General features: G+C 43.0%; 1 protein-coding gene across 1 annotated transcript; it reads right to left on the bottom strand.

Moving 5' to 3' along the window:
• Position 1: 1 nt before the first annotated feature.
• Positions 2-27,960, bottom strand: LOC310680389 (acetyl-coenzyme A synthetase 2-like, mitochondrial). Its single transcript, XM_083447081.1, has 14 exons — positions 27,211-27,960; positions 24,855-24,951; positions 23,518-23,717; positions 22,447-22,622; positions 20,574-20,726; positions 16,387-16,534; positions 15,350-15,487; positions 14,524-14,616; positions 13,724-13,836; positions 12,501-12,627; positions 11,920-12,047; positions 4,089-4,152; positions 2,140-2,261; positions 2-489 (listed from the first exon to the last, which is right to left on the bottom strand). Exons 1-14 carry the CDS (start codon positions 27,512-27,514, stop codon positions 313-315), a joined length of 2,040 nt encoding a protein of 679 aa, XP_083303207.1. The 5' UTR covers positions 27,515-27,960; the 3' UTR covers positions 2-312.
• Between the last annotated feature and the right edge of the window lie 19 nt (positions 27,961-27,979).

The raw sequence follows: 27,979 nt of genomic DNA, 5'->3' as shown, positions 1-27,979 counted from the left end.
ATTTTCTTTTTAACTTGAAGTTTATTTGGTTTGGAGATTCTTCACTGCAGACTTCGGCTGCAAAAAAAGCAAAACCCCAGCTTTCTGCTACAATACATAAGCCTTGGAATCCATACACAGCTGGGAGTCTGAGGGAGGGAAGAGACTTTGTGTCCAGCCTTAATAAGCACATTCTTTCCCCGTCTTGGAAAATGATGGTTGCTTTGGAATTCTTTCACTCCCTCTTCTGAAAGGGATAACAAGTGTGGAATAGCTGCTGCTTGCAAAATACTCTGAGCGATGCTTCCTTTATCTGTTGAGAGAGCTTTTGAGCTACCGCCCCTGCTGTCGCTTCTGAATCTGCTTGTGTCCCTCAATGATGTCTTTCACTGTCTCTTGATCATCCAAGGTTGTCAGATCTCCCAGCTCATCTGCTTTGTTTTCTACAATCTTCTTCAAAACTCGCCTCATAATCTTCCCTGAGCGAGTCTTGGGCAGACGTTGAACGACCTGAACAGGAAAACAAGGGTTAGAGCAAGGCTGGGAAGTGTACATTGCTGACATTAACCTGAGAAAGTGAAATGTACTTGAAGTCACACACACACACACACACACACACACACACGTTTGCATCTGGAACTCTGCTGCAGCCACACTCCTCCTACTAGTTCCTCAGGGCAATCCCTCAACCCTCATCTTGCTCATTGCCCTTAGGAACAAATCCTAGCTTTTAGAGCAACAGCAATTTGGCCAGCTCTTAGAAGGCAGTACAGTCGTAACTTGAATCCTGAACACCCTGGAACTCAGACGTTTTGGTTCCCGAACACTGCAAACCCGGAAGTATTGTTGTGGTTTATGAACGTTGTTTTGGAACCCGAACGTCTGATGGGGCTTCCATGGCTTCTGATTGGCTGCAGGAGCTTCCTGCAGCCAATCAGAAGCCACAATTCAGTTTTCTAACATTTTGGAAGTCGAACAGACTTCCAGAATGGAGTCCGTTCGACTTCCAAGATACGACTGTATTTGGAACGGAGGCAAATTAGGCTTTTAGGAGCTATCATGCTATGTGTCAGAGTGAGCCCAGGCTAGTGCAGTGCCAGACTTAATACTGGAAAGATCCAAATTCAAATCCCCACTTGGCCATGAACCATCCTTGGCCAGCCACTATCTCCAAGCCTTAACATAGCACAAGGTTGTTGTGAGAATTAAAAAAGGGGAGAGAGAAGTCAATAAATATCCATGCCACCCTAAGGTCCTAGGAGGAAGGGTGGGATATAAATTCAAGTAAACTTGCTCAAGGCAGTCTACACACATGTATTTGCTCTCATAACATGAAATGTATGCAGGGCGTGTTGGAAGGGAACTGATGCATCCTAAAGGCACTCTTGGAAGCCACAAGATCCTTAATGTGGCCATTGCTGCTGTTCTAGAGGAAACCAGCAGTGAGAATGGAAGGATCTGAATACTTTAGCCCATTTAAAAAAATATTTAGAAATATTACTGCAGTGGTTACACAGCTGGTTTGTATGCTTTTTACCCTAGATCCTGCCCTTAAAGGTAAAGGGACCCCTGACCATTAAGGTCCAGTTATAGCTGACTCTGGGGTTGCAGCGTTCATCTTGCTTTATTGGCCAAGGGAGCCGGCATACAGCTTCCGGCATACAGTCATGTGGCCAGCATGACTAAGCCGCTTCTGGTGAACCAGAGCAGCGCACGGAAACACCGTTTACCTTCCCACTGGAGTGGTACCTATTTATCTACTTGCAGTTTGACGTGCTTTCAAACTGCTAGGTTGGCAGGAGCAGGGGCCGAGCAACAGGAGCTCACCCCGTCACGGGGATTCGAACCGCCAACCTTCTGATCGGCAAGTCCTAGGCTCTGTGGATTCAATTAACTCGTCCCGCTAGTGGAAGTCTCCACAAAGGCTTCCATTAGTGCAACCTCCCCGCTGCGCATGCACACCCAAGTTGGCTCTTGGGTGGTCGAGGCAGCCCCAAAAACTCTGCACATGGCGCTGAGATGTGAGGGGTTGTTCCTCCTGGGAAGCTGAAATGTGTGCGCTGATGAAACAATCACCTTAAATCCCTCCCTGAACATGCAGCACTATGTAGCGCAAAGTGATGCAGATGTGCAGAAGAGGAAAATCGCTCAGATTGTTACCTGAATATATTCCGGTGCTGCATACTTTGCAATTTCTTTTGAGACGAGCCCTCGAAGCTCGGAGGCCAGGCTCTCTTGAGAGAGAGTAGAGCCCTTCTTCAGCACAATGAAGGCATAGGCACCTGTGGAAAGAGGAAGCCAGGAGAAGGATGCGCCATCAGCAAGCGTAGAAGTGCCTGCCAAAGCAGACTGCCGCTTCTACTCCTGTCATAACCCTCTGCCATCTCTTGGTGTCAGTAAAACGGAAACGAAGAGCCCCTTCGGGTGTTACTTTTTGCAGAACAGCACCTCCTGCCAAGCAGCTGCTGCTCATGTAGCGAAAGTAATATCATAAACTCCACACTCCAGTTTCCAGGGGGGAAAGTTTCAATGTGGATTCATGTGGCCGGGAGCATCAGCAATTACTTCCATGCCAAAGTAAGAAGTATGCTGCAAGGAGGCTTCAATATGCAATCCCTTTTATTTGGTTTTGTGACTTTGTTTTAATTGCTGACCCAGTCTCTTTTGTTGACTTGTCCCATGCGATTTAATATATATATATGCACGCAACTGTGAGTGATGCATTTGCATTTTGTCTTGTGAACCACGCTGAGATCTTCGAATGAAGGACGGTTTATAAATTTAATACAGGGGAATTCCCCCTTGCGCAGGGTTTCTGTTCCAGGCCACATGTGCGCATCACCAGGACACGCACAAGCAGAGATTCCTGACCCATTCTACCCCCTTTCAGTGCCGTTTTGGGCATGTGTGTTAGCAGGAGCACGTGGTGCTGACTGTGCGCAAGAGGGCAGTTGCTTGTAAATAATAAAAATAAATAAAAAATGAATGAATACATAGGTAAATAATAAAAAGAAGAGTGGGGTATAATTATCTTCCTTATTTATTTATTTATATTTATTATTTTGTGCTGTAAAAAAAAGTTCAGGCTTGTGTTACAAGATCAATTTGACAGCCTTATGTGCTCCGTACAATAAAATAGGCCTCTGCAGACATGCAGGTGGAAGTCTGGGAGTTTTTGGCTACTGTACATTCTTTTCCTCTGTTCTCGCCATCCTTCCCTGGCCCACAGCACGTCTTTTCAACAGCTGGTCTCTGTCACTTCTCCCTGTCAAGGCTTGAATAAACTGGATCAGTGGTTCCCAAACTTTTTTTCTCACGGACCACTTGAAAATTACGTGGGGCCTTGGCGGACCACTCCCCCCCCCCCCCCGCTTTTCCCTGCCTGTTGCAGCAATTGTAACGTGCGGTGCTAGAAGCTGTGTGATTTTTAATTGCTTTTATTTATTATATGTTGTGTTGTTTTGCAACTTGAATTCCATATAGAATTCAAGCTGCAGTACAGTAAAATACAGTACAGTGGTACCTCGGGTTACATACGCTTCAGGTTACATACGCCACTAAACCAGAAATAGTGCTTCAGATTAAGAACTTTGCTTCAGGATGAGAACAGAAGTCGTGCTCCGGCGGCGCGGCAGCAGCAGGAGGCCCCATTAGCTAAAGTGGTGCTTCAGGTTAAGAACAGTTTCAGGTTAAGAACGGACCTCCGGAACGAATTAAGTATTTAACCCGAGGTACCACTGTATAAGAAATAAAAACAGCAATATAAATTGCAACTGAAGAGCCTATGAATTTTTAATACAATGGTGTGCAGTCGCCCATCTTCCACCACAAATCCACAGCCATGCCACAGAATGCTTGAATGTTCACAGACCACTGGTGTCCCCGCCCCCCCCCCCCCCGTCCTCACAGTCTTGGAAGCCCAGGAATAGATATAAGCAGGCACTCACTCCAGCTACCATTAGAAGTTCCCATGTGGATGCTGTGAGTGAGATCCTTCTCTTTGCTCCTGTTTACCCTTCCCAATAATGCAGTAAACATGCAAAGAAAAATCCCACTGGAGAGCCACTCAAGGGGGTGCAAGCATTAGCAGCTAGACTTGAATTGCTCACCTTCTCCTTTGATCTTGTGAGGAAATCCAATCACAGCTGATTCTGCCACTGCCCCGTGCTTATTCTGAAACACAGGCAGGTCTGTGGTAAGATTCACTTAAAGCAGCAGTTCTCAACCTGTGAGTCCCCAGATGTTGTTGGACTACAACTCCCACCATCCCATCGTTTTATCCGGACACTGAGGTCCAGTGCCGAGGGCCTTCTGGCGGTTCCCTCACTGCGAGAAGCCAAGTTACACGGAACCAGGTAGAGGGCCTTCTCGGTAGTGGCGCCCTCCCTGTGGAATGCCCTCCCACCAGATGTCAAAGAGAACAACAACTACCAGACTTTTAGAAGACATCTGAAGGCAGCCCTGTTTAGGGAAGCTTTTAATGTTTGATGTATGACAGTATTTTAATATTTTTTTTGGGAAGCCACCCAGAGTGGCTGGGGAAGCCAAGCTAGATGGGCGGGGTATAAATAAATTATTATTATTATTATTATTATTATTATTATTATTATTATTATTATTATCATCATCATTATTATCATCATCATTATTATTATCATTATTATCATTATCATCATCATTATCCTTGAGCTCTGGCCTTGCTCCTGACAGGGTAAAAGGCTGTGATAGGCCCAGTCCCCACTTTACTATTTATCACTGTTAATACAGATCAGATACACCAGTTGTAAAGAGGGACCAGGGACCAAGTACCACCTCTGAATGTTTATGCTATAGGACAAAAATATAGGGTAAGTCAGAAAGAATATTAAGCTGGAGCTTCCGGAGCCGAGCGCCGGCGGTGATGGCGGCTTCCCTTTGATCCTCGGAGGGAAGAGCTCCAGAGAAACTGGGGTCTTACCGCTTCGGCGACGCGGTGGACCCTTGAAACCGTAGGCGGAGGAAGCCTATGGCCGTGGGACTCGGTGGGTGCCATTTGCGCCCCCCCCAAACGTAAAAGGAGTCTGGTAAAGGCTCCTGAGCGGGGCGGGGGTGGCGAGGCACTGAGAGTCGATCGCTACTTCTCTGGAGTGACGTCGCGCAGCTGTTGCCGAGAGAGCGCCGGCTTTTTCCTGAGACAATTTGGATTACAAAAGAAAAGAAGTACCCGTGAGTAGGGGAAGTTAAAACTTCAAAGAAAAGCAAGATTTTGAATGTTGGATTAGAATTGGGACTTGAAGTAAAAGAGAGAAGTAATTTGAACCCGAAGCGGTAAGGTCTAAACAGGAAGCCAGCCTTCCGCTGTGTAAATAGTTTAAAGCAAAGACTCTGTGGACTAAAACCTTTAAAGACGTCTTTGAAAGGATAAAAAATCCGAAAATCTTAAGACAAGACCCCCTCTCCGGAAGCAGGAGAGGAGAGGGGAAAAGATAGGAAAGATATTTTTGCCTGCATGAAAGGTCTCTGTGATTGAGAAATATCGTCCTGAGCCGTCAAAGGACGTTAAAAGTCCCCCCCCCACTGCTATTAGAAGGGGAGGGGGAAAATGGAGGGACATTCTGTCTGATCAAAGAGACTTATAAGACTAAGATATACTGCCTAGACGTTTGATTGTGAATAGATTTGGATTTGGCTAAAGGACAATAGAAAATCCCCCCCCAGGCAGCAGGGAAGCTGTCCGGACTGCCGTTTTGGTTTGCCAAAAGTGAAAGTGAAGTCTTAAAAGACTGTGAAAGACTGTGAAGCATTCAAAAGAATATTTAAGTGTTTGAAGGAGCCAGCCCACCAGGACAAGAGAATTCTACTTGAAACTTGGTATTGTGGACATTACTGTTTCGAATCGGTTGTGAAAAGAGAGAAGGTGATACATTGTATTTTTTTAATAGTAATATTTCCGAGGTCCCCCTGGTGGCTACTGAAATTACTGCAGGGATACAAAGTAAATAGAGGAAAATTCCACTCTCTTCCCTTGAACTGGTAAATAAGTTGCAGCTGCAGAGTAACCTTGAAACTGGTGGCTTATGGCAGAGGGAAAAGGAAAATTACAGCAATTTCAAGACAAAACAACAAGATCTGGTAAATCTTTTCACACGGGAAGGAGGGGATCCTTCCCTGAACCTATAGGAAGTGCCTCTGTTATACCCAAAGTAAAAGAAATGTCTGGGACAGAAGACCTTATTACTGCAGGATTTGCAAGGGTACAGGGATCCCTAGACAAACTGACACAAGAAGTGTCAGAAACTAAAAAACAAGTTGTGGAAGTAAAAAGTCAAGTTGAAGAAACAAACAAAGGGGTAACAGAGGCCTTCCAAAAGATAGAACAGAACTCTGCCAGTATAAAACAGAATACAGCCTCAATTAAGGAATTATTTGAGGCGTCGGTTGAGACAAGAAAAATTGCTGAGGAGGCAAGGGGGGTTGCAGCTGCTACAGAGGAGAAATTGCCACCGATGAGCAAGCAATTGGAGGAGTATAGAGCAAGATTTTCTATGCTGGAATTAAAAGATAAACAAACTAATCTGAGAATTAGAAACGTTCCAGAGATCGAGGAAGGAAGCCTGCGGGACCTTCTGACACAAGAATTTCAGAAATTTTGGACTTTGGAGCCTGAGAAGGAGGAATTTAAGATCCTGAGTGCCTTTCGTCTGGGAAGAACAAGCAAGAAGATCAAAATTAGAGACTGTTTGGTTACATTTAGAACCAAAGAAGAAAGAGACAAGATTTTGGGACTACATTTTCAAAAATCATTGATAATTAATCAATCCAAAGTCGAGATCTTCAAGGATATTCCAAAGCATCTTCTGGACCTTAGATCGAATTATAAAGATCTAGTTATTCAATTAAGAAAAAACAACATCATTTTCAGGTGGGAATTTCCGGAAGGACTCTCCTTCAGTATCAAGGGAAGAAAGACAAAAGTAAGATCAGTGGAAGACAAGAACGCCTTTTTAGAAGTTTATGGAGAGGACCTACAGAAAGGAACATTAAAAGTAGCAGATTCCTTGGAGTCATCAGAGGAGGGAGAGGAAGACAAGACAGGAGCAAGGCCGAAACGAAACAGAAAGAAGAGGACAACGCCGGACTTGACAGATAAAGACAAGACAGAGGGAGCATCTGGAGGAATATAACAGAATAAATTCATCATGTCTCTGCAACTTCTAAGCTGGAATTGTAATGGCCTCAACTCAGTTCGAAAGAGGAAATCGATATTCCATATTTTAAAGAAAGAACAATTGGACTTGATCTGCTTACAAGAAACACATGTGACCAGGCTCCATAGGAAAATTTTAATTAACAAAAGATTGGGTCAAGAATTTATCTCATCTGACAAAGTCAAAAAAAGAGGAGTAGTAATATATGCCAAAGAGAGCCTTACACCAAAATTTATGTTTAAGGATGAACATGGAAGATATTTGGCAATTGAAATACAGTACCATGGACAGAAGTATCTGATAGTAGGAGTGTATGCACCAAACGAGGGAAAATCCGAGTTTTTTAAGAAGCTGCATGAGACACTGAATGAATATTTGGAATACAGTGTGATTTTGATGGGAGATATGAATGGAGTTGTTTCAACAAATATGGACAAGGCGCAACGACAGGTGGTCACCAAGGATGGTAGACTACCGAAAACCTTTTTTGATTTGACTGATAACCTGGACTTGATTGACATCTGGAGAACCAAAAACCCGTTAGGAAGAGAGGGAACCTTCTATTCTGAAGCTAAAATGACTTGGACACGAATCGACCAAATATGGATCACCCGAGGACTGGCACCAAATATAAAAAAGGTGGAAATCTGCCCAAAAACTTGCTCCGACCATAATGCAGTAAAGATGGGAATGAACTTACTACCAACTGGTTCTTTCAGATGGAGAATGAACGACTCTCTCTTCAGGGATGAGGAAGTGAACAAAAAGGCCCAGAAAACTTTGAAAGACTATTTCGAGATAAATTTGAACACGACGGTGGAGAAAAGAATCGTATGGGATGCAAGTAAAGCTGTTATGAGAGGGTTCTTGATACAACAAAATACGCTTAAAAAGAGATTACAAAAGGAAAGAAGGGAAAAGATCTTGGAAAAGATCAATGAAGGAGAAAAGAGATTGAGATTAAAGCCAAATTCAAAGGAAACTCTAAGAGAGATTAAATTATATCAAGTGGAATATATGCAAATGGTAAATCAAGAGATTGAGTGGAAGATCAGACAAATGAGACAGAGAACTTTTGAATCTGCAAACAAGTGTGGGAAATTATTGGCTTGGCAAATTAAGAAGAGACAAAAGTTGAATACAATAACAAATCTAGAAGTGGAAGGAAAAACTATTCAGAACCCTACAGAAATAAGGACCGCTTTTCAAAAATATTTTAAACAGCTTTATTCTCAACAACCCCAGAAGGAAGTAGACATAGAGAAATTCTTGAAAGCGAATGGGCTACCGAAAATATCTCAAGAGAATAGATTGAAATTGAATTATAGCATAACAGACCAAGAGGTCGAGAGTGCCATTCAGAATATGCAACTGGGCAAGTCTCCAGGACCCGATGGACTGACTGCTAGATATTATAAAGCACTGAAAGACTGGCTAATTCAGCCATTGAAAGAAGTTTGTAACAAAATACTTCAGGGGGAGAAGGCACCAGATACGTGGAAAGAAGCTTTTGTTACACTTATACCAAAGGTAGAGACTCAGAAACACCAACTCAAAGACTACCGCCCAATATCATTACTTAATGTGGATTACAAAATTTTTGCAGATATTCTGGCTAGAAGATTCAAGAAGGTTTTAATAGAGGAGATTCATAAGGACCAAGCAGGCTTTCTCCCAGGAAGACATTTATCAGATAATGTAAGGAATATAATAGACATTCTGGAATTTTTACAAGAAAAAATAAATACTAAGGCGGTTCTAATATTTGTGGATGCGGAGAAGGCCTTCGATAATATTTCTTGGAGTTTTATGAAGAAAAATCTCCAAAGTATGGGGGTAGGTCAGGAATTTGAAAATGGTATAGGTGCAATCTATTCTGAACAAAAAGCTAAGTTAATTGTAAACAGTGTAATCACTGAGGAGTTCAGAATAGAGAAAGGTACGCGACAAGGTTGCCCAATTTCTCCTTTGCTGTTTATATCAGTCCTGGAGGTGTTGCTGAATATGATTAGAAAGGACCAATTGGTCAGAGGGATTCAGGTCGGAGCTAAACAATATAAATTAAGAGCATTTGCAGATGACCTAGTTCTGACATTACAGGAGCCAGAATCCAGTGTGAAAAGAGCCTTAGAACTGATCCAAGAGTTTGGTCGACTGGCAGGGTTTAAATTGAACAAAACAAAAACCAAAGTTTTGACAAAGAATCTAACAGAAATTGAGAAAGAAAGATTTCAGAATGAGACAGGATTGGCAGTAGTGAAAAAAGTGAAATATTTGGGTATTACTATGACTGCGAAAAATGGAAATTTATATAAAGACAATTATGAGAAAAGTTGGTCGGAGATAAAGAAAGATCTAGATATATGGTCTAATTTGAAACTCTCCTTAATGGGTCGTATTGCTGTGATAAAGATGAATGTATTGCCAAGAATGTTGTTTTTGTTTCAGACACTGCAAATTATAGATAAGATTGATTGTTTCAAGAGGTGGCAAAGAGATATATCCAGATTTGTCTGGCAGGGCAAAAAGCCAAGGATAAAATTTAAAATATTGACCGACGCAAAAGAAAGAGGGGGCTTTGCCCTGCCAGACCTGAAACTTTATTATGAGGCGGCAGCCTTTTGTTGGTTAAAAGAATGGCTACTTCTTGAAAACACTGACATGTTGGATCTAGAAGGATTTAACAATGTTTTTGGTTGGCATGCATATCTATGGTATGACAAGGTTAAAGTGCATAGAATGTTTAAAATCCACATTGTTAGGAATGCATTGTTTAAAGTTTGGATGAGGTATAAAGACTTGCTTGAAACCAAGACCCCAAGGTGGTTGTCCCCAATGGAAGCAAAAGCACTAAAAAAGCTCAATATGGAGGCAAACTGGCCAAAATATTGGGAGATTTTAGAACAAGATGGAGACAAATTGAAACTACAGAGTTTTGATAAATTAAAAAGTAAAGTCCGAGATTGGCTCCATTATCATCAAATAATGGAAGCATTTAAAATGGATAGAAAAATTGGCTTCCAGGTGGAAAAATCAAAATTGGAGACAGAATTGTTAGAACCCAAAACTAAGATTTTGTCAAGAATGTATAACTTGCTACTAAAATGGAATACACAGGATGAGGAAGTGAAATCAGTGATGATTAAATGGGCACAAGACTTGGGCCATAATATAATGTTTGCTGACTGGGAACGGTTATGGACCACCGGTATAAAATTTACGGCATCTAATGCCCTAAGAGAGAATGTAATGAAAATGATATATAGGTGGTACATGACACCAGTCAAGCTTGCGAAAATTTACCATTTGCCCGATAATAAGTGTTGGAAATGTAAAGAAGTTGAAGGCACATTCTTTCACCTTTGGTGGACGTGCCCTAAGATTAAGGCATTCTGGGAGATGATTTATAATGAGCTGAAAAAAGTGTTTAAATACACATTTTCGAAGAAGCCAGAAGCCTTTCTCCTGGGCATGGTTGGCCAACAGGTGCACAAGAAAGATAGGATTTTCTTTATGTATGCTACAGCAGCAGCAAGAATACTTATTGCACAGTATTGGAAGACAGAAGAATTACCCACTCTGGAAGAATGGCAGATGAAAGTCATCGACTACATGGAATCAGCAGAAATGACCGGCAGGATTAGAGACCAGGGAGAAGAGACGGTGAGGGAAGATTGGAGGAAATTTAAAGACTATTTACAGAAATACTGCAAGATAACGAACATTTGAAGATATCGGACTGAAGGTGACTGGTTTTTAGCAAGAAAGGTGAACAGAAAAAGATCTAAAATCTAGACTGAAGGAAATATAATTATGGGATATGGATTTAAGATGATGAGAAATTTAAATTATGATAGAGGGAAAGAATTTGCAGACAGAACATTTGATTTGGAATACAGAGTAGGGAGGTTGGGGGAAGTCGCAGAAACAAGTAAATGCAAGGTCATTATGAAGATAAAAAGGGTATTTTTTTTTTTAATTTTCTCTATTTTTATTGTTTATTACTGTTGTTTTTGTGTTTTATGTTTGTGTATTTTTTCTGTGTTATGTGTTGTTTATGTTGTTCTTTATTGTTTATGTAAAACTTAATAAATATTTATAAAAAAAAAAAAAGAATATTAAGCTGAAGATGCTCTCAAGCAAAGAATGCTACCAGGGAATGATGTACTGTGTGAGATGACATCTTCAGAAAACCAATGTGGTCCAACTGTGAGAAGAGAAGCAATCATAGGTATACTTTGGTAACTAACAATGCTGTGGCATCTCTTCTGAAGTCTTGTAGTTCAGGACCTTTTCTTCTAAGCCCATTTTAGCAGAACACTAAAGTCTCCCTGAGGTGACTTCAGTAAATTATTAGTTGAGGCATTTGAGATTCCAGTACCTGCTGAATTCTGTGAGTAGAAATCACAAATTCTGCAACTGGGATTCACTGTTTAGTTTACTAAATAAATAAAAATGGAGACATTAATTTACATCCTTCTGGTTATCAAATTTGTTTTGCCTTCTCAAGTACTGTCATCCCCTCCCTGCCTTGCTCAGAATCAATGCTGGAGGAGCATTGGCAAAGTAAAAGGATTGGCAAGACATCATACAACTTGCAGGCCTCAGTCCTGCAGCAGCTAGTGGCAGCTGCCAACTTGTAGCACATGCCCATTTTTGTAGGCTGCTGCTAAGACATGGCAGAGACTACTGTGGCAACTGCTGCTTCTGTGAGACCTAGTAAACTCTCTATAGACATAACACAATTTCTTACCACAACGTCTTCTATCTCAGCCGTGCCCAGCCTGTGCCCACTGATGTTGATGACATCATCCAGACGGCCTGTCAACTGGTAGTATCCCTTGCTTGTCCGATATACTCCATCCCCAGTGAAAAAATATCCTAGGAGGATCAAAACAAGACAACATTTTCACTTCTAACGTGCTGAAGGCAATAGATTTTAAACTAGCCTGGGGGATCCTGGGGTTCTTCCATGGGGAGAAGAGCTTCACTGAAAGACAGCTTGTTCTTCATAACAGATCTTCTATTGCAATGTGCGGCTACAGGTACACGTTCAGTATGTTCTCTACTCATCGCTTTCACAAGGGGACAGCGAGAGGCCCTATACCCCTGCCAGGATCCAGATCAGGCCCCAAGTACCTGCTATTTACTTCTAAAAACTTGTTCAGGCAATTGCTGATTGGGTGAATGGTGCTGTGTCCTTAGTTTGACTAAGAAGTTGTACCCCAGTTTTCTCTGGTTCCACAAACCTCTTGAATACATATGCCCTAAAGAACCCATGGAAGTAACCCTTCACTGCTCTCCTTTCCCCTTTCCCTCTCTACAATTCTGTACCTGGGTAAGGCGTCAGGTAGGTCTCCACGAACCTCTGGTGGTCATTGAAAATGGTCCTGGCCATGCCTGGCCATGCCTGAGAAATGCAAAGTGCTCCAGAGACATCATTCTGTGTTAAGACTTTCCCCTTGAAAACAAGAAATATGGGGTTCTCTTAAAAAATAAATGAATGAATGACAATGTAATGTATTCTGCAAGTCTAGCTCATGCTGTGCAACCAAGGAAGTAGCTTGTAATTCAGCATTCCGGGGGTTTTGTTTTAAAAGCAAGCTTCTATGTCTGTGGACAAACATCTAGGAACACCTCCACAAAAATATACTTCTTATAACAAGATTTGGGTTTTCTCATTGCAGAGTGTGAATCTTCTTTGGCACTGGAGCCTAGTTATCGATTTCTCTTATTCCATGGTAAGGTAAAGGTAAAGGGACCCCTGACCATTAGGTCCAGTCGTGGCCAATTCTGGGCTTGCGGCGCTCATCTTGCTTTATTGATCAAGGGAGCCGGTGTACAGCTTCCGGGTCATGTGGCCAGCATGACTAAGCCGCTTCTGGCGAACCAGAGCAGTGCACGGAAGCGCCGTTTACCTTCCCGCCGGAGTGGTACCTATTTATCTACTTGTACTTTGACGTGCTTTCAAACTGCTAGGTTGGCAGGAGCAGGGACTGAGCAACAGGAGCTCACCCCGTCGCGGGGATTTGAACCGCCAACCTTCTGATCAGCAAGTCCTAAGCTCTGTGGTTTAACCCACAGCACCACCCGCGTCCGTGGTAATTGTCTAATATTTTAAAATTCTTTAGCCTTTGCTAGTTCATTGATTCAAATTAGCGACATCTGTTTCCTCTTCAGTTCAACCCTAGCTTCTGTTCAGTGGCCATGATTGTGACAAATAATACAGAAACTGCCTTGGCGTAAATGATCAGAGAGTAGCCCATCCTAAATCCCCAAAAGGATGCAAGAAATCGGGAGGAGAGATTGTACAGAGCAACTCTCAAAGTAGGAAAATCTGTAGGGAAGAAACACTTGATGGTAGATTTCTGATCTCAAATTCTGCTTGATCCTTCCAAAAATCTTGACCTACAAGCCACATTAGACTGAGATTCTTGCTAATGTGTGTCTGTTCTTTTTTAATATTGATTGCTGTCTACATGACTGAGAATTTGCATAAAAGTGGATGATGATAGATAGGTAGGTAGGTAGATTAGATAGATAGGATTAAAATTTACTTTGTCATCCAAAAGGGAAGGTTTGATGCCAAAGAATGGTCTCATGGCCATGGCTGGAAGGATCTCATCACCTGGGTTTGAAGGTCGAGGAGCAATACAGATGCCTCCAGTTTCTAAACAAAGCAACAAAACAAAACTTCAACACCCTTGAAATCTGGTCAGTAAGAGAATGCTAACAAGAAAACATTTCTACTTTGTGTGATCTCCAGTTCTTTGTATGCAAAAGGCAAATATGCTTTTCCTGTGTTAAGAATGTCAAGAAAGGCCTGAGCCACTGGTCTTCATAAGGAGCATGGGGAGAAGACAAGTTTCATTCATTCATTCATTCGTTTTATTTATTTATTCATTCATTCATTCATTTATTCATTCATTCAATAATTTTACAGTTATTTTAACATTTAAAAACTTGACTTCCTTCCCCCTCTTTCTGCAGTTCCTTATTTTTAATATTTCCTGCATCTCCAAATTAACTTAATTTGTTCATTTATTCATCTACTTTAAATATATACTCTGCAGGCTATTACAATAATCCTGCCACTGTTCATATCTGTTTACAATTTGTTTGTAAATATTCAATAAACCATTTCCATCCTTTTATAAAATGTTTGCTATCTTGATTTCTTATTTTTCCAGTAAGTTTTGCCATTTCTGCATATTCCATAAGTTTTTGTATCCATTTTTCTTTTGCTGGGACAGGTTTCTTGATTGATTGAATACATCCCTATGCGCAAATAACCGAAACTGCACGGGTTCTCTTCAGATCCTACTTAACAAGTTGTGTAAAATGATAGTCTTCCTACCTGTCTGCCACCAGGTATCAACTACAGGGCACCGTCCATCTCCGACCACTTTGAAGTACCACTCCCATGCTTCTGTGTTGATAGGTTCTCCCACTGCAAGAGGAAGAAAAGAAGCAAAAAGCTTGTAAGAAAGAAGCGCCTGCAAGCTTTAGACGTCACAACACCCTGTCCAATGGAATAAATGAAATCTCTTGTCAGCCAGTCCTTTTTGCATTCCCTTATATATTCTCTATGAAGCAGTAGTACAGTGGTACCTCGGGTTAAGAACTTAATTCATTCCGGAGGTCCGTCCTTAACCTGAAACTGTTCTTAACCTGAGGTACCACTTTAGCTAATGGGGCCTCCCGCTGCCGCCACAGCATGATTTCTGTTCTCATCCTGAAGCAAAGTTCTTAACCCGAGGTAATATTTCTGGGTTAGCGGAGTCTGTAACCTGAAGTGTCTGTAACCTGAAGTGTCTGTAACCCGAGATACCACTGTAGTATATAAATATATTTGGATCTGTCTGATCATTTCCACATTCCACCCAGCAGAGCTGTTGTGTAATTTTAGGCTCTGGACTGGAATAGTCTTGGGTGAGGAGCTCTTTAGATGGCCATGTGGATTACTGCAGGTACTTCAAAGTGTGATAAGCCAGCTCCGATGTGTTTGGGGGCCCTCCGGCTCAAGTCTGCCTTGGACTTCTGCCCCAAAGTCCTGACCTGAGGGCACCACAGATTCCATCAATCCACCTCCTGCGAAATTTTGGACCAAATTTGTAAACTTGGTTATTCTTTTATGTGGCTTTGCCATGAATAGGAGTGCAAAGATCCAGTGCAATAGCTACCTGATCCAAGGATTTTGAGGGAAGATCTGTCATATTTCTTTACCCAATCATCCCCGTATCTAAGCAGCAGGCGAATAGCTGTAGGGGCTCCATAGAACTGATTTATCTTTAACCTCTCCACCGTTTCCCAGTAACGTCCTGAAATAAAAAGATGGAATCAGTTACCTCAGGAAGTGGTCATTATCCCCTGTGTTTGAATTAGCCATGCTTTGTTGTATTTTTCAAGCACGTGAAGCCCAACTTGACATGAATGAGCATAATTCTCAGCGGGCCAATTGGCCTCTCTTTAACTTGACAACTTCTTCTTTATCTAATCCATGATCCTTGGGCTGCATTCGGCCCCCCACCATCTAGTTCTCCCTCACTGTGATACCAAAGGGCTTTTTTGGTCTTCCATGCCCCCCCCCCATTAATTAAAATAAATAAATTGTTCCATTTTTGTTTTACTGACCGCTCCAACTGTGACTCACCTTAAAAAAAAAAATCTTTAAAAAATACCACAGAAACTTTTATTCATTTAATTTAAAAATTGAGCACTCCCATGGTTGGGTGGACACATGGACAGGCTACTCAGGTGAGGCAAGGAGGAATCTGGTGAAGAAGAGGGAACAGGAGGACACAGATGCAGGTGGGTTGCCCAGGCAAGCGGCCCAGGTGAGCCACAGAGGGCTTTTTTGGCGTGTTGATGTAATTGGAGCAGATTGTCCAAATGTAAAGGGAGGAGGAAGCATTGGCAATGGGGTGAGGCTTGGCAGGGCATGGAGGGCAAGCAAGACTGGTGAGGGAAGGAAGCTGGGATGCAGCCTCTGCTAGGATATGTATGCAGAGTGACTCACTGCTCCTTTTTCTTAAGAATGAAACGGAGCAAAAAAATTGACAGCACCTTGATTAATGTATTTATTGGCAAGGGTAGAGCTAAGAAGTGGGGTTTTACAAAATCAACTTTACTTTAAGGCAACAGCTGGCCATCCCTTCCATACATTAACAGCCTTGCCTACAGCCATTTATTGTGTCTACTGTTTTGTTTTGTTTTTTACCTGGATTAGGGTACACTGGAGTGCTCTCAAAAACGACTGTGGTTCCTCCGTTGCACAAAGGGCCATATACCACATAGCTGTGCCCTGTGATCCAGCCAATGTCTGCAATGCAGCCGAAGACATCTCCATCATGGTAGTCAAACACATACTGCAGAAAAGCAAGGGATGTAAGAAATGAGAACAACTTCCTCTCCACCCAACAAGTTTACGTAACATCTGTTGGGTAAAAGTTATCTATAGTTGGGGTACTGTTTCCGTACTGGAAAACTTGCCAACGTTCATACTTCCTGTTTTTCTTCCCTTTAATATCTCTGGCCAGACATGTTTAGAGTAAAACAAACTTTTCTAATACGGTGCCAAGAGACAGATACTTCTTTTTAAAAAGCATTGTGTGAACAAGCCCAGTGGGAAGCAATGTCATAGAACAACAAAATGGAAAAACCACATGTTTGGGTGCAGTGGTGTTCATAGCAATTATCGGTCTCAGTAGTGGCAAAAGTGGCTTGGCCTGCTGGCCATGCTTGTTTTATCCAGAGTTGTAACACCCTTGTTGCTTTAAAATGATCCGACCAAGTCCTTCCATCCTTTACATAGCTTGTAATTACAATTAGAAATTCAAGAAATGCTCTCCAGGCCTGGAGGAGACATTCTCGCTTCCTCTGCTGAACAAACGATGGGTATGCATGGCTTGCCACAGCAAACCAGGCTCTATCAACAGCAGGGTTGGACAACACTGTTTTTGAGCCTAATTAGGCCTGGGACGCGGGTGGCGCTGTGGGTTAAACCACAGAGCCTAGGACTTGCTGATCAGAAGGTCGGCGGTTCGAATCCCCGTGACGGGGTGAGCTCCCGTTGCTCGGTCCCTGCTCCTGGCCACCTAGCAGTTCGAAAGCACATCAAAGTGCAAGTAGATAAATAGGTACCGCTCCGGAGGGAAGGTAAACGGCGTTTCCGTGTGCTGCTCTGGTTCGCCAGAAGCAGCTTAGTCATGCTGGCCACATGACCCGGAAGCTGTCTGCGGACAAACGCCGGCTCCTTGGCCTATAGAGCGAGATGAGCGCCGCAACTCCAGAGTCGGTCACGACTGGACCTAATGGTCAGGGGTCCCTTTACCTTTACCTTAGGCCTGGTTCATGAGATTCCCCCAAACCACACTCATCTGCCCCACGCCTGCCATCATATGTGACAGGCATGGGGCATCTAGAGAGGTGACTGCAACCTTAACATTGTGCTCCTGATTGTTCCTTGCTGTAACCAACAATCTTCATTTCAGAGCTTGTTGTAATTTCTGTTGCCTAGTCTCCTGTCTATAAACGTGGCTGGCTTTTTAATGCTGCCCTGGAGCAAAATATTCAGCATATTACAGCATATTCAGCAACAACTGGACTGCATGGCTGATGATCCACTTGGCAAAACCTATTTTTATTGGGTCCATTTCTTGTTTCACTTCCTGCCTTCCTTTCAACCAGATTGTTATCAAATGTATCCTCTCTAGGTTTTCTGGCTGTTGCTTCTGCAGCTGTTATGTAAAACAATACCCTGTGCCCTCTCCCCTCCCCACTCTCTGAGCTTATTGTTATTGGGGTTGCTGTAGCAATGTCATCCTCCTGGTGACAGATGAGGATTCCAGAGGCGCAGACTTGAGGAGTGTGGGTCTGCATGTTTGCAATGGAAACTTGCCATTCTCTGGGCTGCTTCGTTATGAAGACATCACCAAGAGTGCTGCTTTCAGCAGGGAGAAAAAAGCAGAAATCCCCTGCAGAAATCTTGTGGTTTTCAAAGGCATTTGGAAGCTCTGTGGCCAATATTCCAACTTTTTGTTTTGTTTTGTTTTTCCTTTCCAGGAAAATGTAGGTTTGAACACTGGATGAATGCTTAACCCTTTCCCTATGAGCCATTTTTCTGAGCAAAACTCTTCCCCTCCATTTTATGAGAACCTGCCAGGGCAGAAGCAGCTGGGGAGGGGGGATTTTATTTGCAATAGTAGCCTATGAAAAAAAGGGTTGAGTATTCCTTCCCCAGCACAGCTCCTGAAATCAAATTTATAGCCACTAATGTCTGCATTTCCTTTTAAAAATAATACATTAGGAGATGGATGAACCAAATCACAGAGTAGCCTCAAAGTAACATATTGCACAGATGCCTTCTCCTATGTCCTGTGCCAAAGAATTGCAGCTAGAAGTATTAAAAATGTAATTTCTGATGATGATGAATTCACTTGATTCTCCATCTGAACTGACCATTTTTACTCAGAATTAAATCCCATTATCAGTTATATGAATGTGTAAACCTGGGATCAGACTTCCAGAGAAAGGCTACACTCCTATGCACACTTACTTGGGAATAGGCCCCGCTGAATACAGTGAGAATGACTTTTGAAAGACATATCTAGAACTGATCTATACTTTTGCAATTCTCTACATACTGACCTGGCAGTCAGCTCCACTGAATGCAGTGGGATTTAGAGTGCATCTGTAATGGGGGCTTAATACTGCAAACAGGCTGTTGGTTAGTGTGGTGCTGATAATGCCAAGGTTGCAGGTTTGATCCCCAATTTGGACAGCTCCATATTCCTGCATCGCAGGGGGTTGGACTAGATGATCCTTGGGGTCCCTTCCAACTCTACAATTCTATGATGCTATGATTCTAATCGCAAACAAGTCATTGGCAACCTTTTAAAAAACTAAATAGATTTTCCCTGAAAAGGTAACTCTACAGACTATATGGAATTGGCGGAAATGACTGGCAGAATCCGAGACCAGGGAGAAGAGTCAGTGGAAGAAGATTGGAAGAAATTTAAAGACTATTTACAGAAACATTGCAAAATTAATGAATGTTAGAATGATGCTGGATTGAAGATAAGTGGGTTTTTTAGCAGCAATGTTAAGGAATATGTAAAAATGGATTGTTAACGGGTGATAATTTAAAGCTATAATATATTAAGATAAAAGAGTAAGATAAAATTAAAGAGGGAAAAGATTTGCTGAATTAACCAACTGAATTGGAATACAAGAAGGGGAGGTGTGAGGAGGTCAGAGAAACAAGTAAATGAAAGATAAGTTATGGAAAGACTGATTTGTTTTTAACTGTTTTTATTTTGTATTTTCTTTTTCTTTTTCTCTATTTTTTCTAATTTTTGTAATATGTTGAAATGTCAATAAATATCTTTTTTTTTTAAAAAAAGAAAAGGTAACTCTACAGTCGGGATAACTGTTCAGTTGTTTGCTTTAGGTGGGGTTGTACTGCCCCTGAAAGAGCACATTTGAACTCTAAGGATGCTCCTGGCTCCATCTTTGTCACTGGAGGCCCAGGTGACCTCAGTGGCTAGGAGTGCCTTTGACCAGCTTTGTCTGGTACAACAGATATGGCTGTTTCTGGACCGTGAAATCCTGACCACTGACATTGGTAACCTCCAGGCAGGATTACTGCAATGCGCTCCTTGTGGGACTCTCCCTTGAGGTTGGTCCAGAAGCTGTAGCTGGTGGGAAATGCAAGAGCTTAACTGCTCTTTGGGCAGAATATCACCAACATGTTACCCTGCTGTCGAAATAAATGCATTGGCTGACGGGGCTACTGTCAGTTCAAGGTTTTGGGTTTGGTGTATAAAGTCCTATACAGATAACGTGAAATGTTGCCTCAGTCCTTATATACCTGAGTCAATCATTGTGAGGGCTGCTTATATATACCAACTTATTAGGAGGTCCACGCCACACCATATAAGAACAGAGTCTTTAGTGTTATGGCACCGATCCTTTGGAAATCCACCCCCTTAAACATTAGACTGGTAATGTCTCTGTTTTTGGCACCTACTGAAGGCTTTCATCATCCAAGAAGCCTTTTAAGCATAGCTCTTTCTCAGTCTGCATTTGTACGGAAATTGATTTGAGCTCTTTAAGGCAAATAATACAAGTTCCCCAAAGTGTCTACACAGCTTTCATCATGGTGAGACACCAGTTTTGATTGAGGCTGCTCGCTATGCCTGGCTTTGGGTCTGCTGTCAGCTTAGTTGCTGTCGAGCCTGTGACCAGCCAGATTCTCCCTTAGTGAGGAGTAAATTATAGCCAGCAGCTCCTGCGCGGCTCTCCAATAGCAGATGCATAGAAGGAAATATGGCAGGTTAGCAGGGTTTAATTGTCCTCTGTGAAGTTACGGGATATCTCTGCTCTGTACCGTTTGTGTGGACTTACCTTGTGTGTGATGGCAGCGTACAGCAAATAACCTGCCTGGGTATGGACCAGTCCTTTGGGTTTCCCAGTACTTCCTGAAGTGTAGAGGAGGAACAGTAAATCTTCACTCTCCAAGGCAGCAGGCTCACAGGTCACGTCCTCCTTCATCATCTCCTGTCACAGGAAGCAGAGAAGCTCTCTCAGTAGGCTCTCTTCACAGCCCCCAGGGCCTCCTTCACTTCCCCCTGCACCAAGGGCCAAATTAAGAAGGAAGCTTAGTGGGACTGGGCCCACCTTTTCCACACACACATCCCCACTTCCCCAAGCTTTTGGTGTGTTTTTTAAGCCTATCTCAAATTCTCATGGCTGAAGAAAGAAGCTTGACAGTATATTAGCTCCACAAGTATAGCCTCCATTGCTCCTACTGATATGGGTAGAAACATAGAAAGCTGCATGTCAGAGCATTGGGCCATTGTCTACACACTAAGTGTCCGGATGCTCTGCCGCTAAGCTATGGCCCATCCCCATAAAAATGATGAAAATAGACCCCATATGTCTTCTATATGCTTTTTAAAAGCAGGTGTTATTGCAACTTACATATTTAGCATCTTGTCTAGTCTGACACTACCACACCATTTCTACCTTATTGTTCTATTTCTGTAGAAAGAAAAGGAGCTTTTCTTTAGGGGGGCAGGGAATTTTAATCAGGTAACTGTGCAAGCAGGATTAAATACCCCTCCCCTACTGCTAAAATCTCACTCCAAAGGGTGAAGCTGCTATTGGCACCTTTTTTAAAAAAAAAAAGTTGATGATCCTAATGCAGATTCCTAAAGCATCTTCCTCAATAACATCTCAGTAATGGATATAAGAAGGCTTAAATAGTGGGTTCCCCCCCCCCCCAGATGTTTGACAGCAGCTTCAGAAATGTATTATATATAGGAACCATCAGTCATGGAGACCCTGCTCACATGTCTGCCAGTAGGATATATGAGCTCATGAGAGGCAGGGCCTTTTGTGTGCTGGTCCCATCCTCACAGAATGCTCTTCCATAGCAGGTTTACCTGGCTCCCTTCCTTACTATTCTTAAATGGGCCTTAAACGTTTCAGTCTTTCAATTTATGCTGGTTCTCTATTACATATTCTACCATTTTAGTTTTCACTGTTAAAGTGGTACCTCAGGTTAAGAACTTAATTCATTCCGGAGGTCCGTACTTAACCTGAAACTGTTCTTAACCTGAGGTACCAATTTAGCTAATGGGGCCTACTGCCGCCGTGCAATTTCTGTTCTCATCCTGAAGCAAAGTTCTTAACCCGAGGCACTATTTCTGGGTTAGCGGAGTCAGTAACCTGAAGCATCTGTAACCCGAGGTACCACTGTACTGATATCCTAATATGTATGTATTTCAAATTTTATTTTAATTTTGATGTTTCAGCTAATTGAATCTTATAAATATACCTTACTTTTTATTTTATTTTTTGTAAACTGCTTTGAGAAGGTTTAGAATATTTTCAGGGCAGCATCAAAACATTTTAAATAAATGAATGTATGAAATGGCAGGTGAGCACTGTGAATGACCACTGCCGCCATGCTGTTATGTGCTGGCGGGAGGGAGGAGGAGAAGAGAGGCATGAGAGGAGCAGGCTGCCCCAGTGCTTATCTATAGCTTATGGCATACATAAACTGCGGCTTATGGAGCCACCAATGATGTTCAAATACAGCCCATGAGTGGGGTATTGGTTCCAGTGGCGTAGCGTGGGTTGTCAGCACCCGGGGCAAGGCAAGTAATTTGCACCCCCTAACCCGTGGATTTGCGCCCCCTAACCCTACCCCCAGATGTTGCGCCCAGTGTGGCCGGCCCCCCTTGCACACGCTACGCCACTGATTGGTTCTCACCTCCTCCAGCAGCAGATCCAGGCCTGACATGGGCACCTTCTTATCAGTCCTCCTTGAAACGAAAACCCGCTTCACCTCTGGACACAATTCGAGAGCCTCGTCCACTGTCTGCTTTAGCTCAACCAACTTGCCGCCTCGCAAGCCTTGGTTCACTGTGATCACTGTTTCAGACTGAGCTGAAGAAGATTAAAGAAAACAATACAGATACAACATACTGTACCCTTTTCCCCTACATGGGACTTGGGTGGCACTGTGGTATAACCACAGGGCCTCTTGGGCTTGCCAATCAGAAGGTAGGTGGTTCGAATCCCTGCAACAGGGTGAGCTCCCGTTGCTTTGTCCCAGCTCCTGCCAATCTAGCAGTTTGAAAGCACGCCAGTGCAAGTAGATAAATAGGTACTGCACTGGCGGGAAGGTAAATGGCATTTCTGCGGACTCTAGTTTCCATCACGGTGTTCCATTGCACCGGAAGTGGTTTAGTCATGCTGGTCACATGACCCAGAAAGCTGTCAGTGGACAAACGCTGGCTCCCTCGGCCTCAAAGTAAAATAAGCACCACAACCCCATAGTCGCCTTTGACTGGACTTAACTGTCCAGGGGTCCTTTACTTCTTTTTTTTACACTTTCTTCACAGCTCAAGTACTTTATATATAGGGGGTGAATTCCTTCCTCTAGAAAATCCCTTCCTGATGCTGGTAGAGATTCCTTCACAAATGTGCTTTGTTATAGAGTAATTCCACAGCCTGCCATGAGCTCTACAGTGCTGTTGGAATCAGGCTTGGGTTGGAAGATTACAACGCAGGAGAAGGGAGGGAAAGAGTATCATGATTAAAATGATTTTTTTAGTTTTTTTAAAAGACACCCCTTTCCATACTTTTCTTTCCATCAAGACTGGAGGATAGAGTGCTCTAATACATAAGGACTTTTGGTAGGAGAACATTGACGGCAGAAATATTTGCATATAAATCACTATTTCTGCACACTCAGTTGGTCCCTGAGACTGTATATAAAGTTAATAAAAGAAAAATGAAGAAAAGGACGGGTACAGTCCTCGGGGAAGGAGGCTCTTACCATCATGGATCCTGTCAGCCAATGCAACGGAACTGAATCCAGCAAATACCACTGTGTGTACTGCTCCAATTCGGGCACAGGCTAACATACTTGCCACAGCCATCGGACACGGGGGCATGTAAATGGTGACTCGGTCACCTTTCTTCACTCCATGTCGCTTCAAGGTGTTCCCAAGGCGGCATGTCATCTCTAGCAATTCTCTGTCCAAAGAAAACACCTGGTTGTTTAGATACCCTCTTTAAAAAAACCCACCAGTCTCTTCTGAATCATGTTAAGGGCAATAACTACAGAGCACCACATTTATGAGCTTTAGCACTGACTCCCTTGTATCTTCCATCAAAAGTAAGAGGAATAAGGAAGATCTGGAAGGCTAATGTCATACTGGGCTAGAGGGAACTTTCCCCCCCTTGGTATATAAAACAGAAGAAGAAGAAGAAGAAGAAGAAGAAGAAGAAGAAGAAGAAGAAGAAGAAGAAGAGGAGGAGGAGGAGGAGGAGGAGGAGTTTGGATTTGATATCCCACTACCCGAAGGAGTCTCAAAGCGGCTAACATTCTCCTTTCCCTTCCTCCCCCACAACAAACACTCTGTGAGGTGAGTGAGGCTGAGAGACTTCAGAGAAGTGTGACTGGCCCAAAGTCACCCAGCTGCATGTGGAGGAGCGGGGAAGCGAACCCGGTTCCCCAGACTAAGAGTCTACCACTCTTAACCACTACACCACACTGGAGTAGCCCTGCTCTGATGGCAGCTGGAGTCTAGCAACATCTAGAGGGCCACCAAAGCCATCTTTCCTATTGGGCTTAGTGGCGTGTTGCGCCAGGGCGCTGGCCTCTCAGGGACGCCCCAGTGAGTGAAGGAGCTGTGCACCTTTGCCAGCGGCCTCCCCTTTCCCTGCACGCCCGCCATCTGTGCCCCGTCAACCATATGGCTGGTGGGCGGGCAGCTTGCCTCCCAAGCCTCCGTGGAAAGAGAATGATCCCTGTAGAGGCTTGGGAAAAGGTCGACAACTCTGGGAAGGGGGGGGGGCGCCAAAGGGACCTTTGCACCATGGCACCAGATATGCTTAAGACGGCCCTGAGGGCCACAGGTTGCCCATCCCTAAAAATTATCACTTTATATACTGAAATTTGAGCTCTGATATTAAGACACAGCATTGCAGTATTAAGAACATCATTGCAACTTGCAGGCTGAGCTTAACATTATGGAATGGGAACTATAAACTGACTGCATTGTGGCATTTTCTCCAGACGAATGATGTCCACACATATTAGAAAACCGAATAGTTTTTAAATGCATCTCCCCCTCCCTTGTCTGGGTGTGCAAAAAGGCAAGTAATTACCTGTATGTAATCCGTTCCTCTTGCCCAGGCTCATCCTTCTCCCAGATCAGGGCAACTTTATTGGGGGCTTTGTGGACATGTCTATCCAAACAGTTGACTAAAAGAGAAGATGCTCATTATGACAGGCTCAGGTGTCTGCAGTTTATCCAATGTTATAGAGAAAGTGGAATGTTAATAATAATAATAATAATAATAATAATAATAATAATAATAATAATAGTGTCATTATTGCTGCAGGCACTCTGAGTGGTTTCCTGCATATACAAAAGCATAACAAATATTATTAACACATAAAAGTACTGGAATTATTGATATTAAGTATTCTATAAATGTACAAGAACAGACTGGCCATCATCAGATTGCTGAGTGACAATTTTGCAGCTGATTTGTAACAAATTGTACAGTAGATTGTGCAGGTAGCAGTTGCCCCATGTCAACAACACTGCCTAAGGTCAATTACACAACCTATTATCAATATGCAGAAGTCAAAGCTGTACATCCCAAGTTAATTATTTGCACAGCCCAAAACACATCAGTTGCACAACCTTTGTAGATTGTACATCCTGTAATAGATTAGCTGTACAGCTTGTATTATTTCGTTTCACAACTCATACTACATCAGTCGCTCATTTTGCCCATCTGAAATTGTAGCGGAAAGTAAGGTTCAGCCCATTACATTTCAAATACGTACGCTTCTGTTTACTAGACACTCAGATTCATTTCTTAATCCCCAGTCTCTCTATAGCAGTTATTAAGGCAATGAACACAGCTGAATAATCAGCTGTTTGGTACAATGTGAGACACTTTGGCGCTCAGCAAATCATAGATAGAGTTCAACAGTTTATGTTAATCGTGGTGTGGGTTACTGCTCACCGAGTCTCTATTTCTGCCACTTTACAATCTCCTTTTTCTTAGTTATTTTAAATATATATATATATTCTACCCTTCAACAGAACCAGTGTGGTGTAGCGTTTAGACTGTTGGACGAGGACCTGGGAGACCATTGTCAGTCAGGATATAGAATCGCACCTGGGTACTTGATACGGCACCAGGCTAGACTCTTTTTGTAAGCCGCTTTGAGGGGGTTTTTCTTTAAACAATAACAACAGCAACTAAGCGGTATATAAATTTAGTGAAATAAATAATAGATCATGTGGCAACTCAAAGGAACAGAAAGATGGTGGCAGCAATATCTTGTCCCAGAAGAATTCTTAAACAAAGATGTGGCCAATGGTTGCACCCTAAATCTTTGAACACTAAAATGGAAAATGTTTGGTGTACAATAGGCAACAGAACAGCCACATACTTGAACAAATAAACAATTTTATGCATTAGTGTGCTTTGGGAAACCAGATATTTCCCACCACACATTTTACATGGTGTGTTCCACATGCTTGCATGATGCTTCCTCTCATTATTTGATTATATTGTGGTTCTCTTCTAGTCAGTCTGAGCCCCCTGGACTCAAATTTGGTGTGACTGGAATGTGAACGTTCGAACCCCAGCATGTTAAACTTGCAGGGTGCAAAAACCAGGCACACTGCAAGAGGTTTTGGACAGAACTTTTATCACAAAAACCATAGATTATGGTCTAATCTATAAGAAATAAAATAATTCCCAGATCTGGAATAAAGCAACAAGGCAATGAATCTCACCTTAAGGCCTGTTATTGTTTTTCTGTATATTATATTATTATTGTCACATTTATTTTTATCCTATTCTTTCCCCAAAGAGGCCAGAACAGCATGGATTCTCTTCTCACAACAACCCTGTGGGGTAAGCCAGTCTGAGAAATGTTAGCTAGTCCATGGCTACCCGGCGTGAGCTTCAAGGTTGAGGAGGGATTTGAATGCACATCACAGCTCCATGCAATGCCCCACACCAGCTTCCTTCAAGTGTTTTGCCACCTTGAATGGAATGTTTATAGGTAAAGGTAAAAGGACCCCTAACCATTAGGTCCAGTCGTGACTGACTCTGGGGTTGTGCGCTCATCTCGCCCTATAGGACGAAAGAGCCGGCGTTTATCCGCAGACAGCTTCCGGGTCATTTGGCCAGCATGACTGGCGAACAGAGCAGCACACGGAAACGCTGTTTACCTTCCCGCTGGACTTTGACGTGCTTTCGAACTGCTAGGTTGGCAGGAGCAGGGACCGAACAATGGGAGCTCACCCCGTCGCGGGGATTCGAACCGCCAACCTTCCAATCAGCAAGCCCTAGGCTCAGTGATTTAACCCACAGCGCCACCCGCGTCTACAATGTGTTTATACTGGATAATAAAAAAAGGATCCAGTCTACGGAAGTTAGAATTTCCCCCCTACAGGCAGAAAAAAAAAAGAACAGCATGTTTTCTCCTTACCTGCTACATTCAGCTGCCCTCCAAGGAACCAGGTCAAGTGGCCCTGCTGCAGGTTACAGTTACTGACAGAATGAAAAGGATTGATCCACAGAAGCCGGCTTCTCCCTAGTGCTCCCCAGAATGCATCTGTTTGTTCCACAGATACCTGGTACAACCCTTGGTGGTCCTTTGGTCCAGGAAAAGAGGTGGCCTCTGGCATGTACGCAGTTAGAGCCCCTTTGCTCCACGCTCTGAATATGTAAGAGGACAATTTGCCTCCAGGGGCAATTTCTGCACAACAGTTTCTAGCAAACAGCCAGGCCATGATCCCGGGGTACAAGAGAAACCCCCTGTCCCTCAGCCAAGTCAAGCTTCTTCTTCTCTAAGCATAAATCCTAGGTTTGGAAAACGTGGCGTCTTTTCCCTCCCACGGAGAGATGTAGGCTCATTTGCTCCTCGGTCACCAAACTGTAAATCCACGTTGAGAAAGAGAGCTCAACAGAGCGTTCCACTCTCTTCCTGAAAAAGAAACAACCAACCACACATCTACTGCTCCTCTTCCAAAGAAAATAGGCAAAGGAAATTCAATCTCTTTGAAGGGAGGAGTAGGGGGTGGGGTTTAGGAATGTCCAACTGGAATAACCTTCATGCTAATCTGAATCTCCTCCTATACTGAAGCCAGTTATGGCTGTTGTATGCATAGCCACAGTTTATCCAGACTCGACTGTGTTGGCTCACACTGTGTTGCATTCCTCTTCTAGTAACTACTCTGCAATAGATACGGGGTCAC

The sequence above is a fragment of the Podarcis tiliguerta genome (genome assembly GCF_965153285.1).
Source record: "Podarcis tiliguerta genome assembly, chromosome: 1".
NCBI lineage: Eukaryota > Metazoa > Chordata > Lepidosauria > Squamata > Lacertidae > Podarcis > Podarcis tiliguerta.
The sequence above is the reverse complement of the archived record's forward strand: the minus strand, read 5'-3'. Positions and strand labels throughout refer to the sequence as shown.